This window comes from Diabrotica undecimpunctata, chromosome 7 (assembly GCF_040954645.1).
Source record: "Diabrotica undecimpunctata isolate CICGRU chromosome 7, icDiaUnde3, whole genome shotgun sequence".
Classification (NCBI taxonomy): Eukaryota; Metazoa; Arthropoda; class Insecta; order Coleoptera; family Chrysomelidae; genus Diabrotica; species Diabrotica undecimpunctata.
The window spans coordinates 5,909,575-5,929,617 of NC_092809.1; the positions used below are offsets into that span (position 1 = coordinate 5,909,575).

The window sequence follows — 20,043 nt, forward strand, 5'->3', positions numbered from 1 at the left end:
CATTCTTCTAAACACGTTAACTTTATGCAACTGTCAAAAATATACTAATGGCTGCAGCGTGCTAGAATTTGACATTATGCCTGAAATGGTTTTACTTTCTATAACTGATAACTGATTTTTTTAGATTGTCGAATTCCAATCGGTGAACGAGGGTAGTTATCAGTAATCATATCAAATTTTATTAGAAAAAAAGTGTGTTTAAGTTCAATATAAGAATAATCATAATAATATATTAATCATTACTTATACTTGTTTTCTATTTTGTCATATAAGTAGTAAATTTACTCCAGCTTTCCTATATACTTTAACTAATTACGAGCAAATTTAGTTCAAGTTTAATACATCCAATTAATATTATATGCTATGGTTTAGAATCTTAAGACCTAGTCGCGAAGACCCTCAGAATTTCCCGAAACTGACCATGGCATTAATGTCATCGGCAATTAGAAACATGATGCCCAAACTTAATAATATGTAATCTGAGATCCAATTATTATTATTTGCAATGGACTTTACGATACAACCTACAGAGTAACACTAAATTAGTTACAGCGGAAAGTTCCGAAATATCTTTGCATTTCCGGACAGTGGCGGTGCTTGTGAGAATAAAGGTAAATAAAATATTTTCACACCAAGCAAATACAGAGAAAAGAAAAAGTTGGATAAATGACAATGTACTGCAACTCGTGGAAGAAAGAAAAAAATCAAAGAACAACAAAAAAATGTAATTACTATTTAAATGGAAATAAGCTACAATTAAAGGTTAAATTAAGTTTATTGAGGTTTTAATTTCCACTTCGGAAATCGTTCTTAAAATACAAAAAATAATGACATATTAGCGACAGTTGTCAATCTATCAAATAGACACGTTTGTATTTTGAGAACGATTTCCGAAGTGGAAATTGAAACGTCAATAAACGTAATTTAACCTTTAATTGTGGCTTATTATAAATAGTAATTACTTTAAAATGTCACAAGAAAATAGCTTCAGAACAATATTAACAAAAAAATATACAAAAATGTTCAGAGAAAAATAAGAATCGAAATACGAAAGGAAATTGGTTAAAAACACAGTGTGACGAGATAGAGTTGTTAAAACAAAAACACGATACATTTATTATGCATAAAAAAGTAAAACAGGCACTTGGTCTTCAAAAATCCAACACAGCTAGCAAACTTCAAGATCAGCAGTGAAACATCATCACTGATAAAAATCAAGAAATATGCATATGGAAAAAATACATACAAGACTTCTTTGATGATAATAGGTCCAAACAATCTCCGCCCTACATACAGTCCATCTAATTTACAAACCGTTGCACGTCATCTGCGTCATAGCCCGTGACGTCACATGATACCAACACGAAATATTTAGGCGGTAGGTGTGTTCTGTTTTAGAATCACTTTGCCGGGTACATTGGCATTACAGCCACTAGACATATTTTATTATATACGCGTAGAAATAATACTTAAAGATTTCTATTAATGTTAACTTAAAGAAATGCACAATAATATGTTTCATTTAATTTGTATAAATGCATTATAAAGCGTTTTTATGAAGAACATTTGTTCGGAACACACTGTAACTGTAATCGAACGAAGGTGAAATTTTGGCATAAATTGGTAACACTTATTTGACAGTTGCGGTGTTGACACTTTAGTTTTGTTTTTATTATTTACTATTAATTAAACTATGTTGTTTTTTAAACAAGCGGCTCAAATTGTTTTTAACAAAGATTATTTTTTAACTCTTGTTTTGTTTCTATTTATTTACATTAAATATTAATTTATTTTGTTGTATACTCTTGTTGTACACTTTTGCAATAATTATGGGACCTATTTGATTTAAAATGGATTCAGGAATTTTTTATACTTTGGCAACTATGTCAACTTCGATCTCTGACGTAGATAATGACGTGCACCGGTTTGTAAATTAGATGGACTGTATGTAATGACCACTTACCAATCACATCAGGGCCCTGATTCTATTTCATTTCGATGTCGAAATTTAAAAGCGACTACGCACTGCGCTTGTTGAATGTTTGTTTTGTTTACGTTACGTGAACGCCTTTTTTTTCTTGTTTGAGTTGTTAAATCATAAATATTGGCCATTCTCAATTATATTTTGAATTGAAATAAAAGATGGCAAGAAAAAAAAAGGCGATGTGGGAGATCCTTAAGTTATAACGACTAAGATTTGACTTAGTGGTTATATTCTAATATATTTTTAAATTTACTGCAGCTTAGTAATACTAACCCTAAACATTTTGGGTATCCTAGAGGCATAAACACCTTCTTCCAAATATGGTTCTAATACCCTTATTAAATAATTTGCAGCTTGTTTATTAAGCCGGAACTGCTGCCTAAATTGAGCATCACTTAGTGAAAAAGAATTTTGAGTATCCCGTAACATTCTTCTTATCCTCCGTTATGAGCGTCGGATATCTATCCTCTCTAATTTCTCCAAAACTAACAAATGTCCGTAAAACACAGCCATATTAATACTTTTTGCCTCAGTTTTCCTTGCAAGGATCAAAACACCGCCTACCTAAACTGAACCTCAGTTCACTTCTCCCAGTACTGTCAGTCATGTCAGATTAATTTCGACTCGAAATTTCAACCACTTTCTTGAAGTTGAAATTAATTTCGATAAGTCGAAAATTAGTGACGTCGTTTGGTTAGTTCAGCTGAAATCCACAAGGTTCGCAAAGTCGCATTTCGACGTCGCCATATTAATTTCGACATGTTTTGAGTCGAAATCTCAATTAGAATCAGAGCCCAGATGAAGTAAAAAAAGCAATATCACAACTAACAGATGTCAAAACTTCTGAACCTGGCAATGCATGTACCGAACTCATAGAGCTATTTAACACAGACGGTACTCAACGATTAACAAAAATATTCAATGATATTGTTACTAACATGCATTCTACGTATCCCATATAATGGTTGCAGGCCGGGACGAGAATGATCTGTACTTCTAGAAGCGACGGGAACTGTCGACCGCTGAAGAGTTCGACCCGATAAGCGATGAGACGAATTAGAGATGGGATACTCCAGAATGTTCTAGTACATAATTCCTTTTATATATAAGCATACCTTCTAGAAGTTAAGTTTAGTTGATAAGATATAATCGTGCTGTAAATTTATAAATAAATATACTTATATAAATTCGAACCGCTCGTTTTATTTAAAAAAACGTTGCAATATATTTTTAACCGGAGTAATACCAAGATCATGGCTGAAGTCTATGTTTATTGCTCTACCAAAGAAAACAAAATCCGTATCCTGCAATGATTTTCCCACCATCAGCTTAATGTTCTACATTTTTTTAAAGTTATTTCTAAAAATCATATACCAAAGGATATATTGACTAGGCGAAGAAAAAATCAGCCGTACAGAGTTTAACTTTCGGAATGCAGTGGATACGAGAGAGGCTCTATTTAGCATAGAAGTGATCTCAGAATTATTAGCAATCTTTGCTGAAATCATACATCGTCTATTCGTACAGATGCAGAAGAATCCAATGATATCAAAATCAAATCTGGGGTCCGACAAGGATGTATACTATCACCCTTGCTGTTTAACATATCATCATCATCATCTTGGTGCTACAGCCCTTAGAGGGCCTCGACCTTCTCAAGCTTTCTACGCCATTCTATTCTGTCCCTCGCTTGCATTTTCCAGTTGCCGACTCCGATCTTCTCGGCATCTTGTGTTACCCCGTCCATCCACCTTAGCTTTGGTCTACCCCGTCTTCTCATTCCCACGGGTTGCGGTGTTAGAATCTTTTTTATCATGTTTGACTCAGGGGCCCGGGCTACATGTCCTGCCCACTGCAGGCGGTTTCGCTTAATTATAGTGGTAATATCTTTACCACCAAACGTATGCTTGTAGATATTCTGTAGTTCAAAGTTATATCTACGCTGTTTAACATATACTCTGAGAAAATCTTTCAAAAAGCAGTAGATGTTTGCCGGAATTTGAATTAACGGAGAATGTATCAATAACATCAGACACCTGGATGACACGGTGGTATTCACCGACAGTTATGAAGCCCTCCAGAAATGAATGAATAGAATCACAGAAGTGAATCAGAGATATGGACTTTAATTGAACATTAAGGAAACAAAATGTATGATGATCTCTAAGAAGGAACAGCAAATTGAAAGAATCAGTGTGAATGGTTAACCAATAAAAAGAGTAAAAACATACACCTATCTTGGTACGAATGTCAATGAAAATTGGGACCATTCCCTAGAAATAAAATCTAGAATAGAAAAATCAAAATCTGCATTTTAGAAAATGGCTGAGCTATTCAAATGCCATGATTTATCAGTACCCATACAAATCAGGTTACCACGATGTTATATCTTTTCTACATTGTTGTACGGAGTTGAGTCGTAATTTCTCACAGACGCTACCTGTAAGAAAATTGAGGCTTTCGAAATGTGACTTTATCGTTGAATCCTGAAGATATCCTATAGCGACCACGTTACTAACCAAGACGTTTTATTAAGAATGCAAAAATTCGTTGTTAATTACAATAAAAGCAGCCAAAATTGAATACCTAGGTCACATCATGAGGAACAACGAAAGATATGGATTGCTGCAATTAATTCTTCAATAAAAATACATAACAATACAACAACCATAAACCTTTTTCAGAGCCGCAGTTTGCAAAATTCTGAACTTGATGAAGGTCACCGGATAGGCACTACAAGAAGAAGGTGTATATTATACATTCGGCAATTATAAAGCAACCAAGTACGAATCCGATAGGACTTGTGATAAAACCGGTAATTGTTATTAATACCTAATTTTTGAGCATTAGCTGTGAGATGCCGCCTTAGTATATCCAAGTACATATATTGGTTCATATTTCCTTCAATAAAATTCATGTTACCTACCCTTGCAAATGGCATACACCCTCACATCATCACTCCATATCCACCGTGCTTTACCGTAGCTCTCATATTGTTTAATTTTAGTTCTTTATTCGAGTTTTTCCACATCGATATTTTTCCATCGAACCTAAACAAGTTTATTTTGGTTTTATCAGCAAATATAACAGAATTCCAAAAGTTCAAATCTTTATTAATATGCTACCTAGCGAACACCAATCTAATTCGCCTATTTCTTTGGCTCATGAAAGTTTTATTTCTAGCAGTTCTAGCAGACCATGCAGATTATTCTTTCCTAATATCCATCTAATTGTTTCAGGGTTACATTGTTTTCCAAATTGGCTTTTCAACTCATCTCGCAATTTTGGTGCACCTTTTGTAGGATTATTTGCTATTTTTCTGAAAATCCATCTTTCCATCCATTTCGTTCTACAAAAATCTTATTTAAATCTTATTTGTAGCTAACCTTAAAGGTAACGTTAGATAATGTGCTAAACTGTTGATGAACATTTATTTACCATTTTGGATATGTCTCTTTGGCTATATCCATTTCTATGGTAAGTAATAATTAACTTTCTTTCAATAATCGTAGTTCGGCGACCCATTCTTAAATAATTTTGTTATTTGCCGATTAAATACTTTGAAATATCTAATTAAACATAAAAATAACTGCAATATGATTATCCTAATCATCTCCAAATTTTCAGTGATGCCTCTAAAGCTCATGACGGACATGCTGCTGCATACTACTGTAAATACACTACTCACACTATATCCATACCTACAAACTGCTGCATCCTCACAGGCGAGACCACAGCCATTTTGGAAGCCTTAATTTTCTTCAAAACTCATAGTGAGAATAAATGTGTCATCATCACTGACTCATTAAATGCTCTATTAGGTGTAAAACAAATATACCCTACAAATCCAATATTACGGGCTATAAAAAATGAGATACATGTAATTCAATCAACTCCAAAAGAAGTAGCATTTATCTGGGTACCGTCGCATGTAGGAATAGCTAGAAATGGGAAAGTGGATAACCTAGCAAACACAAGTCGAATAAACTCACAATACACAACCAAATCAATAAATTACCCATATTCCGATCTCAAAAACCTAATTAAAGACCACCGTATGAACATATGGCAAGACTACTGGAGAGATTCAGGAACCAAACTATATGAGATTTATCCCCTTGTGAAGACCTTCTTGAATAATCCATCCAATACAAGGGATCAACTAATAATTAACCGACTAAGAATTGTACACACTGCACTGACCCATAGATTCTTAATCAACAAAGAACCTTCTCCAACCTGCAGAAACTGTTCTCTCCCATTGACGGTGAAGCATTTTCTGATTGACTGCCAGTACCACGAAGAAATAAGAAGAAAATATGGAATCTCAGATGACATCAAAACCACTTTAACCATAAACACTGACCATGTAATAAATTATTTAAAAGATTTACGTTTATATACATCTATTTAATGTAAATAAAATGAACTCTTGTGTACGTTACTCCACTAATAACCCTGCGTGGTTGATGTGGATTATATGTTTTTTTTAAATAAAAAAAAAACTGCAATATGAATTAAACGCAACGCCTACTTCGCTAATTTCGAATTGATAAATTGTGTAATGCTTCATCTTATCTGCATCATTTTAGCTGTGACATCAAAATCATACATAAAATAATTAAATATTTATTGGTATTTAAATATGGTATATTTAAAACCCAGAAAATAGCGTATGCTATTGTAGAAGACTTACAGTAATTTAATTTCAGTATGTAATTTTTTTCAAATAAATTTTAAATAGCTGACACAAGCTAGTTTTATTGAGTAGCGACTGCATCATTTAAGCTGTGAGCCATTATATGTACAAAAATCAAACTTCCTAACCTTCCTAAACTTTTTAAATATTTCTTTGTTTTCTTTGATTCAACTTATATTTGTTTACTTATTACCTTTTGTAACGCCAATGGTTTAAAGAGCTCCCAGACCTTGTTGCTGAGTTTTCACAGGGTCGTAAAATGGGACAATGGCTATTTGATAGATATGTGTTGATAATTGCGTTTATCTTTTAATGAACAATTTTGAATTCAAATCTTGTTTGGTAAGGTTAAAATTGCGAAATCTCCAGTAAACTGTGGGAAATTTTGCTGAACAGATAAAAGATATTAGAAACATAAGGTGTAAAGATAATATTTAAATATCGAGCAAAATTTGATTTTATAGAGATATTTTTAATTTCTTGTTGAAGATTATTTTTATTTTAAACTAAAACTAAATTCTGTTGGAGATTATTTTTATAAAAAAAATAAATATTTATGATAAATATATACTTCTTTAATAAACTTCGTAAATATTTTATTTATAGTAGATTTTATGAAAAAAAAAAACAAGTTATCCTATTCAATGCTTTTTACTTTAAAGTACTTACTCGTACTATTTCTTTAAAAATAAAAAATCTCAAATAAAAGTTTAAGATTTTCCTCAATGGAAAAATCGTCTCAATGAAAAATTTTTATGGCAATCTATGTATTTATTTAATATTATTTGTTTATTTAACACTTTTTAAACAAATTATAAAAAAAGATGTTCTTTGCTTCAAAGTTACTTTCTTTTATGAACTTGAATTATTCTAAGACGAAAGTTATTTTTGTATTTTTTTCGTAAAATACTGACTTTAAACGTAAAATGCAAATAAACAGAGATACAGTTAAATGCTCCTTCCTCCTCCACGGCTCTCAGTAGTTTCAAAGCCGACCAATTTTAAGGACTACATTTTTGAACCTTTGTGAACGATTTCATTCAAATTTTTGTCGAAAAATCTTTTTCGAATTTTTACGTTAAAACTTTAAAGTATGTTCTTTCAGATGACCCCAATAAGGTCTCTTAATTGTTATAAACAAAGCTGCTATTAATTTATAAAAAAAGCACTAACTTTGTCCCAAAATGTCCTAGGTTAACTTTTTTTTTTTAATTTGTAAAAAATTCAGGCTGTCTAAATATGAAAACATCAGTTTTTTGAAGTCAATGGTTAAAACATTATTCCAATTGTTCAAAAGCAAAAGATCCGCATGTTTTTGCCAAATTATTTTGCAATATTTAAAATTATTTTTCCTCATTTTTTTTAGTAATAATAGAATAAATCTTCTTCTTACAGAAGATACCCGTGTTAATAATATAACTATATAATTGTATGACGAATATTGTTACAAAAAAATTTAATTTGGGATAAACAAATTAAATACCTTTTGACCGGTCGACTTGAAATTTTGATCATGTCTTAAGCACCACAAGATCCAACGTTGTGTGTAATATAGAGGTTATAAATTTATTTTAAAATAAGTTATTAATATTTATAAAAAAACCGAAATTTTTGACTTATTTTGCAACTTTCTAAGCAACAATTAAGGATAGGAACAATTAGAAAAGGCCATTTTGAATGTTTTTATATGACTTATGAGTTTCTTAATTTAGAAAAGCCATGAAATAACTACCGATACAAAAATGAGACTGGTAAGAAGTCTAGTTTTTCCAGTTTTTACTTATGACCCTTACTGAGAAAGACAAAAAGAACATAGATGTATTTGAGATGTACTGCTGGAGACGAATGCTGAGAATACCATGGGTGGCCCGAAGAACAAATGAATCCATACTGCACCAGCTAAACATAAAGAAAAGACTAGGAACACAAATATCAGAACAAATAATAAGCTATTTTGGACATGTGCTTCGAAGAAATGGTCTTGAAAAACTTACCATCCAGGGAAAAGTAGAAGGCAAAAGAAGTAGAGGTAGATCTCCCACACGATACACGGATCATATTGTTGCTACCATTGGCGCTCCATTGTCAGAATGTTGGGGAGGAACATTGGGAAATTTAGCTAATAGCTTCATGATATCACGATACCTGCATCAGGTTAACGACTAAGAAGGAGAAGAAGAATGAGTTTCTTATTCTCAAATTTGTTTCAAATGCTTTACTTTTTGCTGATAGACGAACAAAGCGAAACTTCACCGTTTTTTGATCTTAATTTGTTAATAATTAATTAAGTCCAAAAAATCAATTGCAGAAAACATAGATTTTTGTTATAGAGGTCCATTCTATTCTTCTTCTTCGTTAATTGACTGTCGGATGCAGGCGTTTTCCTAGCTTTTTCAGGCTTTCCTCTCTTCTGCGATTTTCGTTTAGTATGTCCAATTTTTTTTTCTTTATTATAACCCACACATATTAGTGGTGGTTTTTTGATATTTTGCTTTTTCATATGTAGTATCTATTAATATCATCTTGATTATACACTTATCTAGTACGTTTGGCCTTGCTACTTGTAGACCATTTTAGCTTATGACTAGCAATTTATTTCATTACATCAGTTACCTTTGTTCTGTTTCGAATATCTGAGCTATTTATTCTTTCTCTTATGTATATTAAGGAGATTCTTATGATTAATTATATTACTAGTACTACATTACAAACTTGCAAATTCGGTTTTCACTAAATTGTGTTACTTTTAATGACAAAATTTGCTAAAAATTAATTCCTTACGTAATTAAAAGCGATCTGTTATGATAACTGGAGCAATTTATTAATATACTGAATGAAATGCAAGTCCGAATTCTACATATCGTCATTCTTGAATCAAACCACGCGTCCATAACAATGAGCGAGTCGACATTGACCCCAATACGTCCATCGTCTTGTCTGATGTCGCTGGACAAAAACCAAATTAGTTTTTTAATGAGTGTCTTTGATTTGCTTCAACGACGAAAAATAATACCTTTAGTTAACAAATTGTGTGTTTGTCTTGCATTTGTTAAATAAGAAATTACTTAATTGTCGCAAAATTATCGTTTTAATCCATCTAGTCAATAAATTCATACTTAATATGATTTATTATCATATTACTATTGTTAACAAGAAGCGTATTTCATTTAAATTGGTATAAAAAGTACACACATGTAAATAAAACTAAAACAATTATTAAAAATTTATTATGTAAAGTTTCTCGTTAATGCAAAGATCTAACAGGCATTTTAGTAGTAGAATTACAAAAAGCAGGCCTGCAAAATTTACACGGACAAGGTAATCAACTATATTAAAAACTTTGTTTTAAATTAAATGCATTGAAAATTTATTGCATAAACGCTATAAATTTAAATAAGGATGTAATGATGTAAAGATCCTTATCCTTGTGTCTAGTACCTCCTTATTTATTTTGTTTTTCGGTTTCTCAGACAGCGATATTGCCCTAGTTTTGATATTTACAAGTATTCGCAAGTTTGTGAATCTGACCCACATTGGCTACAGGAATAAACCATGAAAGAAAATCCTGGTCCTCCTGGTGGGGGTTGGGGCGATTATCGCACCATCTTTTTATTGGTCTGCTAATACTTCCTCGTCCATTTGGTGACTTATCTCGTGTTATTTGTACTATCCTATTCTCTGACATTCTACTAATGTGTTCGTTCCAATCCTGTTTCCGTTTTGTCACCCATCCATTTATGTCTTCTATATTGCATGCTCTTCTGATGTTTTCGCTTCTCTACCTATCCAACAGACTTTTCTCTGATATTCGTCGGAGTATTTTCATCTCTGTTGTTTCTACTAGTTGTCTCGTTTTAGATGTATCATGTCTTGTCTCCACCGTGTATGTTATTATAGATCTAATTGCTGCTTTATAGATTCTTGTTTTTGTGTCTTGTCTTAGGTGTTTGTTCTTCCAGATTGTGTCATTAAGAGATCCCGCCACTTTACTTGCTTGCAAGCTTTCTTGTCGTACTTCTTCTTCGACATCTCCGTAATTAGTTATATCTATTCCCAGATATCTAAACCTTGCTTCCTGCTTCAATATTTTTCCCATCAATTTCGATTTTATATCGTAGTGGGTATTTAAATGTTGTCATACATTTGGTTTCTTTGATGATATCATATTATCTTTTTTGGCTGTTGTATTAAAGATGTGTGTTAATTTTTTGAGCTCGTCTTCTGTCTCGGCGATTAATGCGGCGTCGCCTGCATAACATAATATTTGGATTTCTTTGATCTCATTTCTGTAACCATGACCTTTACGTACTGCTTGTATTATTTCGTCCATTATTAAATTAAAGAGAAGTGGGCTTAACGAGTCACCCTGTCTGACTCCGCTTTTTACTGGTATACACTGTGTTAGTTTTCCATTTGTCTTTGCCTGTATTCGATTATGGAAGTAGATGTTTTCGATGGATTGTATAATATTGATTGATATGTTTCTTTTATACAGTAGGTGTAAGACATCTTCGACTTGGATACCATCGAAAGCCTTTGTTAGGTCTATTAAATATAGATATGTTGGTTTATTGTACTCGATGGTCTTTTCTGTGATTTTTATTAGCACAAATACGGCGTCTACGCAGAATCTTCCGGATTTGTATCCGTTGTTGGTTAGGACTTTTGTGGTAAGCTTAAGTACGGTGTTCAGTAGATTTATACCTCTATAATTGTTGTGGTCTTTTTATCTCTTTTCTCAAATATTGGTATCATTACTTTGTTTCTCCATGCGTCTGGTATCTTAAGTGCAATATTAGTTTTTGTAAGTTTTGTCATCTCTAGGATTATACTTTCTCCTCCGTGTTTTAGAAGCTCGTTGGTTATTTCGTCTGGTCTTGATGATTTTCTATTTTTAGGCAATTTACCAAACAATAAACAAACCCACTGCAAAAAAGTCTAAAAACCAGCCTCGGTAAACGGACAGAAAAAGCAGGGACGACTTAGCAAAGGAACAAGGATTTTAAATATAACCACACGAAATATCCAAGAGTGGACAACCAAATCAGAAGAAGGTATGGTAGAAATAAAACAAATAAAATTAGATATCCAGTTTTCACTGAAAGAAAGAAAAAACGCTAAAAAGACAAAGATAAAAAAAGACTTAAAAGGAGACCTAAAAAGCTAATGTAAAGAGATTGAAATATATGCGCCATCAGAAAGTGCATCAAAAAGAGATAAATAAATATTCTATGAAACCCTATTAAAACTTCTTAAAAATATAAATAGCCGCAAAGAAATTGCGCTGTTAGACGATTTAACACTTGGATAGAGAAAAAAGAAATAAAAAAGTTGTAGGAAAATACGGAGACGACAAAACAAGTGAAAATAGGGAACGTTATAACAAAATGTTATAACGTTCATAACAAGAAACCTACATACAAGTAGAAGACGTAGTAAGTATTACAACCAACCAGGACAATCAAAACCACTGGAAACGAATCCACTTACAGCTTGGCTAAAAATTAACAAACCTGATCTAATCCTCAGTCCAGACTACCTACCAAAGCATCATAAATAGCTCAAATAAATGCAGCAAATTATGAAGCGCTCTGCACAATCCCAAGGATCAAACAGCTTAATCCATTGTGGTGAACAAATGGGATCTAGAATGTAGTGCAAAACTAGAAATAAGCATATCAAAAGTGGCTGCAAACAAATGACCTAGATGATAGATGAACATATGCAAGATTGAACAGAGAAGTAAAAAATCTGGTAACTGAAGCAAAAAATACCTCTTAGGAAAGTAAATTCAAAGAACTCACCAAGTATATAGGGTCAACAAGATCGACAGAAACATGGAAAATGGTCAAAAATCTTATAATAAATAGAAAAGAAACAAGTTAAATAGATTAAATAGAAGAAAGATTTTCGATGGAAAACAACTTCTGACTGAAACAAGACCGCAAAATAGAAGAACAAAATGGCAGGCAGGTCATGTACAGACAATATCTTTCCTCTTAAACAGGTTAATAAAAGTCAGTTTGATCATATCATAAGCGAGAAAAGCAGATCATAATAATATATATTGAGAGAGAGAGAGAGAGTAGTAAAGGGGAAGAGAGGGAGAGAGAGAGGGGAAGAGAGAAGGTTGGGAGACCTAGAGACACGGAAAAAGGACCTACTGATTAAGAAGGTATAGGGTAAGCATCGAATTCCAAAATAAAGATTAAATTGATGACGAAACCATAAGAAAAAAATACCTAAATATACCCAAATAAAGAACTTATTTTAGACAGTTCATCAAGTTAACAAAAAAAAGATTGTGAAAATTACTTTAATGATATTGGTGTGTTGACAAAAATAATAACTTTATAAATGCTTCTCGCTTTTCTCGTCTTGTCAAAATTACTTACTCTTAATATAAGCTACCTCTGATATAGTTAAATTAATGTAAGATTTCCATCACGTTATTATTCCCGGAAGTAATCAAAGTCAGAAACTTATTGAGCAGTCTCTGTCTTTCGGGATTTAAAATCTATACATAATCTATGGCATCTGGTATCTGGACCGTCCCTATAATCCTTACTATTTCGAATAATGTATCGAAAACAGATGTAGCAATTGATTGATTTTCTTAGCTTTAATAAAGAAATCAGTATTTTATTTTCATTTATAATATGTTAGTACTATGTAATATAAAATGTGTAAAATAAATTTATAAGTTTTGAAATGTTGGTGAAAAAATCATAAAATTTTTTATTTTTAAATTTTAGTAAAAATACCTATCACTGAATGTAAGCTTGATTAATAAAAATATTGCTATAAGCAATAATTTACAATTTACAATACAACAATACAAGGTATAAATAAACAATATTTCAATCGTTAATAGATTATTTCAAAATCTTTTTTTATCATCTTGTTCTTCTTTTTTCCCACGAGTTGGGACGAAATACCAACAGGAGTGAGAGTGTAAGTGTATAATCTATACACTTATGTATGTATCTTAGGTATAAGGCTATAATCGTCAGCGTAATTTGCAAGCTATCTGGGGCATCGCTTAATGCAACCGTTTGCCTATAGACCATGGTGAGTGTTAGTGTATGTACGTATGTGTGTGGGTGTGTGTTTTTGAGTTCATCTGTCCTCTAAGTCTATTCATAACCAGATTTCACAAGATAAGAAAAGGGAGCATATGGATAAAAATGTCCAAGAGATTGAGGAACATTATATTATTAAAACGGTGAGAAACTTTTACCAGAAGGGAGAAGAAGCAGTGACCAATGCGCAAGAAATCAGAATTACTACAAGAGTAAATAAGGGCACCTAATAGAAGATAAGCAGGGGAAGCTAAATAGATGGCAGGGGCATTTCAGAGAGCTGCTTAATGAAGAACTGGATGGAAATAATGAGGAGCAGCGGAACTGGTAAAGGAAGTTAACCACCTGACGAAAACAACGCAGACTACCACCGTGAAAGAAATAAGAGAAATCGTATATAGCTTGAAAACAATAAAAGTACAGGAAGCAGTGGTATTCCTGTAGAAGTAGTCAAGCATGAGAAAGAAGGACTTATATCGCTAATATATAGCCTGCTAAAGAAAATCTGGAAGCGAATGGAAATGCCGGAAGTATGGAGAGAGGCAATAGTATGTCCCATTTATAAGAAAAAAGATAAAGCAGTGGGCGAAAACTAGAGACGTATCACTCTTCTGGATGTAACATATAAGGTACTCGCCAGAATCATAACAAGTAGACTGTAAAGGCACTTAAACAAGCAGGTTGGTGAATACCAGGGATGCTTTAAAAAGAACAGATGCACTATAGATCAAATATTCATGTTAAAAATGATTCAGAGCAGTACATATGAGCAACAGTTAAAGCTAAACCTTCTCTTTATAGATTTAAAGATTCTGTGAAAAGGACACGTCTGTACCATATCCTAAGAGTACTTGTAATTCCGGAAAAAGTGATCAGACTAGTAAAAATGACTTTAATGATGACCGATAATAGAGTAGGAAGATAAGGAAACCTAACAGGGAAATAGGAAATTTGAAGTAAGAAGAAGTTTAAGCAGAAATCCACTGGCCACAATACTTTCCAATTTCTTGCTGGAGGTAATGTTGAGAGAGTGGAATACGAAAGAGAGGTATGATTTATGATAATATAAGCCAGGATCTGGCCTTTGCAGACGATGAGGTGTTAATGGCCAGAACTAAAGGGGAACTGCTGAGGATTTTCAAATCCTTTGAGACAAAGACTAGATAGTATGGACTGGTTATTAATGAGCAAAAAATAAAGTATGTGAGAATAGAGCAGACCACATATGACGACAGACAAGACCACCACAAACAACCATGATAAATCGTATTGCTTCAAAAAGGTGTCGCAGTTTTAGTATCTAGAAGTAACCCTAACAAGTAAAGGGGAAGAAAGCCAAAACATTGAAAAAAGTTGCACCGTTTATCAAAAAATATTAAAAAGCGGCAGTTCTACTGGATTGTCGGTGCAAACAAAAGGAAAAGGCGCATCACGATCTTTCAAGTTTGAGTCTACCTCATCGTAGTCTTCTGGATCTGCAAAGCCTAGTTCCAGAGAAAAAAAGAAAGCTGGAGGAACAACTAAACCGAAAAAAACTGCCGCCGCTGCCAAACGTTCTGCTGCCGGCGAAAAGGCAAAATCTGTAAAGAAAGTGACAAAGGCTGAAAAAGCCAGATCAAAGACAGAGAACAAGCCAGCAAAGGCGAAGAAAGTTGAAAAGAAGTCTGCACCTAAAACTGCGTCATCTTCATCCGCAGTTCCGATTTCCATAGAGGCCAAAGTAAAAACAGCAACCAAAGCGAAGAAATCAAATAAAGGAAGTCCTACGAAAAAACCCAAGGTACCTAAGCCAAAGACCGTCAAGGTTTACCAAAAGCTAGAAAAGCTGCTTCTCCTAAGAAGGAGAAGTAATTGGACTAATTAATATCTTCGAATTATTAAAAACAAATTCATCTGCAATTCCGCATCTACTTTGTAATTTGCAGCAATATATTTCTCGATAGCTTGAAGAGAAGAACCACCTCTTTCCTTGAGCCCTTTGATAGCATTGTTAACCATTTCAGACGTTGGAGGATGAGAAGGTTTTGCCTGTGGATTGTTTGCATTCTTTTTCTTTTGGGTGGCGAAGATGTTTGTGGCGTTCCAGATGCCGACGTAACTGAACCGGCTGATGATTTCGTTGGAAATATAACAAGCAGATTTCTAGAGGAAGGAACACGGTTGAATCTCTACATAAACTGCTAAGAGCAAATAACATCTCTAGAGAGACAAAATTGATACTACATATACCAAAGAGTGATCCAGCCCACGGTCCTGTACTTGGAAACAATACATGGGTTATAAACAAAAAGCAAGAAAATATGCTGAACATCTAGAAACGGAGTATTTTGAGAAGGATATTCGGGAAAGTACAAAGACGTTTGGAGGAGATGAACAAATGCAGAGATCGGTGAGCTGTACGGGAAACCAGAAATTAGTCAGATCATCAGAACAAAGAGGCTTACATGGTATGGTTAGACCATATTGAGAGAATGGCAGACAAAAGGTGGGCAGAGAACCAACTGCCGAGAAGGAAAAGAAAGTAAAGAAGAGGACGACCAAGGAATACGTCGAACAATTAGAATAACAAATTTAAGAACTGCAACCATGGACAGAAGAAAATGGAGGAAAACAGTGAATAAATTCCAAGCCATCGGCCTCTATGGGCTGTTTTGCCAAAATAATTATCCTCGGTAAGTACCGCTATAGTAGAAAGTTGAGTTTTTATTTTTTTATGAGTTTTATAAAGCTAAAAAAATTATTTGCGTAATATATATATTTATATATATATATATATATATATATATATATATATATATATATATATATATATATATATATATATTACATATATATTTTTTAGCTCTATAAAACTCATAAAAAAATAAAAGCTAAACTTTCTACCATAACTGTACTTACCGAAGATAATTATTTTGGCAAATCCCCATCGTTCACCTGAATAGGTATTTGGAATTTGGCTGGCGCAAAATATCTGTTTTGGGCCTTTGTGTCAATATTTTGTGTATCGGCTACAAAAACACTTTTTAATTACGGAAACAAATTGACTGCATTTGATTTGTTTCTCGAGTCAAGTGTGCTGCTGCCAAAATGTCAGTTACAACATTACTACATTCAACCAGGTATCACTTTATATTTAAAACGGGGGTTTATTTTTAGGAATGTGTGTCAGAGTATCTAACTTTGAACATATTAATTAATATACAGTACTTGGCATTTTGCTTCGATGTATTTAAATGATAGAATGCGGTTAACAAGGAAGAAAAGATAATCCGGAGATTATATGATAGTAAAAATATTAAATTGTTAGTATTTACTTTTTAAATTTTTAAGTATACCTCTATTCCAAACAAATTTAGGAAATAGGTGTAAGAGTAGGACAAATGCATGTGCTGATGAAGAAGATTTGGAATGATAAAAAGATCCCTAATGATTGGAAAACCGGGATTATATGCCCAATCTATAAGAAAGGGGATAAACTGAAATGCGAAAATTGTCGCGGCATAACCCTCTTGTGCACGGCGTACAAAATTTTTAATTACATACTAAACAAACGACTTCGACAACTAACTGAAAATATTGTCGGGGAATATCAAACCGGTTTCCGACAAGGAAGATCTACAACTGACCAACTATTCACAGTGAAACAAATCTTAAACAAATCGTGGGAATACGACATTGACGTCCACAACATATTCATAGATTTCAAACAAGCCTACGACTCAATTAATAGGAACAAGTTATATCAAATATTGCAGAGCTTTAATATCCCCCAAAAATACATCCGACTGGTAAAAACAACAATGAATTCGTCAATAGCAACTGTCAGAGTCCAAAATGAGCTCACTGAAAACTTTACGATAGCCCAAGGATTAAAGCAAGGAGACGGGCTGGCACCGACACTATTCAACCTGACCTGGGAATATGTGATAAGACAGCTGAATATAGGAAGAGGTAATCTCCTAACAAATAAATCAATACAGATTGCCGCCTATGCCGATGATATCAGCATCATATCTCGCAGAACAGAAGAGGAGGCAGAAATATATTCACAATCAAAATCAAAGGCAAAAGAGACCGGACTAGAAATAAATATTCAAAAGACAAAAAAGTTAACACAGACAAGAGCTAGGGGAAACAGACGCACAGTTGAATTAGCGGACGATATTGAAACGGTAGAAAGTTTCACATATTTAGGAGTTACATTAAACACGGAACAGAAGAACCAGAAATCCAAAGAAGAACAGTAAAGGGAAACAAAGCTTATTTCTCGTAACGAATCACGTATAATAAGAAGACTACGAATTGGCTATACAAGATTGGCACATGGCTACTTAATGTCCACCCCACCGATGAACGTCCAATATGTCAACAGTGCAATTGTGCCCTTACCGTAAAGCATATGTATATATATATATATATATATATATATATATATATATATATATATATATATATATTAATGGACTGCCAAAAGTACACCAGTATGTCCGGAAAAATAACTTGAAGATATCGCTTGAAGATATTATAAACTATCCAAGTGAGTTCACCAAAGTACTTCAGTTCCTCAAAGACATTATCTTTTTAATCAAATTTAATATCTACTGTGTAATTTCTAAGAATAAATCACCTGTACCGTGCCAATGGCCTTAGTTGTCAAAGCACTTAAACTAAATAGAAAAAAAAATAAATGAATTAATATACTAAATTTTAATAAAACCATAGTTTTTGAATTAGCTAAATACGAGCTTATTTTTTTTATTTTAACTGGTGCCACACTTTTCTTTCAATTTGAATCATTAATGAAACTTTATTGAATGGAGCATTACTTCAAAACAGTATAGATCTGTTATCTGTAGCTTGTAACATAAACACAATCACTTGTACTTTCACGGTGAACCAACTTTAATTCACATTCAAATCAAGTCCGAACAACGACATCCCATACTCTACCTATCACTCTCTAACCTTCAAAGATTTGAATACGCTTTCATCGGAGATGATTCTTAGATGAATTGGATCCCCCCTAATTTCGCGAGGTAATATATAAGACAATACCTGAATGTTTTTATTTAATTATGTAATTGAAACTCGAGACTGTTACTAACTAGTGGTGATACAGTTAATTTGTTATCTAATACAATTCGTACTGGTTATTTTGTGATTGTGAAAAAATGGCTAAATTACTAGGTAAGTAAATCTGTGTCAGTTAATAATTGTTATTTTAAGGTAATAAATATTATCAAGTTAATATTATATGTAAATTTTATTTACTTTTTCTCTAATAGTTTTATTAAGCTACTGATTTGTTACTATTTGTTGCTACATTATTCCAACATATATAACAAAATTAGAAAAATTTTGTTCTATTTTTATACCATGCATTGACCAGGATTCTTCGTTATATTTCTTTCTAACCCCGTTCCATTTTCTTATGTTCCATATTGTTCTTTCTTATTGGTTTACCAATCTGCAAGCTTTATAGAATTTTAGTAGTATTCTAATGTTATTTTTCAGTAAGTGAAATTCATTACGAAATGTTGGAAACTATCATGACTATTTTTCCTTTATTGGCAACGGAGCGGAAAAACAATGCAGTTATTTTTAGAAACCATGTTTTCAAGTTCTTTAGTTAGGAGATTTTTTTTCTTCCCGGACTTTTACTTTTATCAGATTTTTCATGGATTATTATTTTTAATACTTTATATCTGTTGTTATTTCGCATAACGAGTACCAGATACTTAAGCCAGCTGTTTTGAAATGTTTTAAAAACTTCTTTTCTTCTTCTTCTTCTTCTTAGTCTTCTGTCGTCCATGTTTGGACATAGGCCTCTCCCAACTCCTTCCATCGGTCTCTATCCTGAGCAACATATTTCCAATTTGTTATGACTTACATGTCATTAATTTATATTTGATATCCAAAAAATGGTCCAATTTGAAATTTACAAAAAAATTTATGAAAATGCCACTGAAACCCTAAAAATCATACGAAGAAGCTGAATTTTGTCAAACATATCAATTTTTGGCCCCCAAAAAAGATGCAAAAAAGTTTACCACTTTTTAAACCCCCTCGCAGGGGATAAAAACGCAAAAAAATCGATTCATCAAGAATCTGTACACTGTAGAAAAAAAATTTCCAATAAAAAATATAGCTGAGATAATTTTAAACAAAAATGTTTATTAGCATTTTTTGTGTAGAATAAACCGTTCTCTTAGAAACAACGGTTGAAGTGTCCGTCGATTTTGCATTCTTTTTTATCTGGATTTTATTGCTTGTTATCC

At 32.9% G+C, this 20,043-nt stretch overlaps 2 protein-coding genes across 6 annotated transcripts in view; one reads left to right on the plus strand and one right to left on the minus strand.

The window, feature by feature from the left end:
- Positions 1-20,043, minus strand: part of galene (potassium two pore domain channel subfamily K member galene) — a 137,998-nt gene that overhangs the window by 33,120 nt on the left and 84,835 nt on the right. The window lies entirely within an intron of this gene.
- Positions 18,837-20,043, plus strand: part of LOC140444922 (uncharacterized) — a 59,132-nt gene continuing 57,925 nt past the window's right edge. Inside the window, exon 1 of the mRNA XM_072536622.1 lies at positions 18,837-18,952. Coding sequence (XP_072392723.1) covers positions 18,937-18,952 — 16 coding nt within the window. The 5' untranslated portion in view covers positions 18,837-18,936. The remainder of the gene's footprint in view (positions 18,953-20,043) is intronic.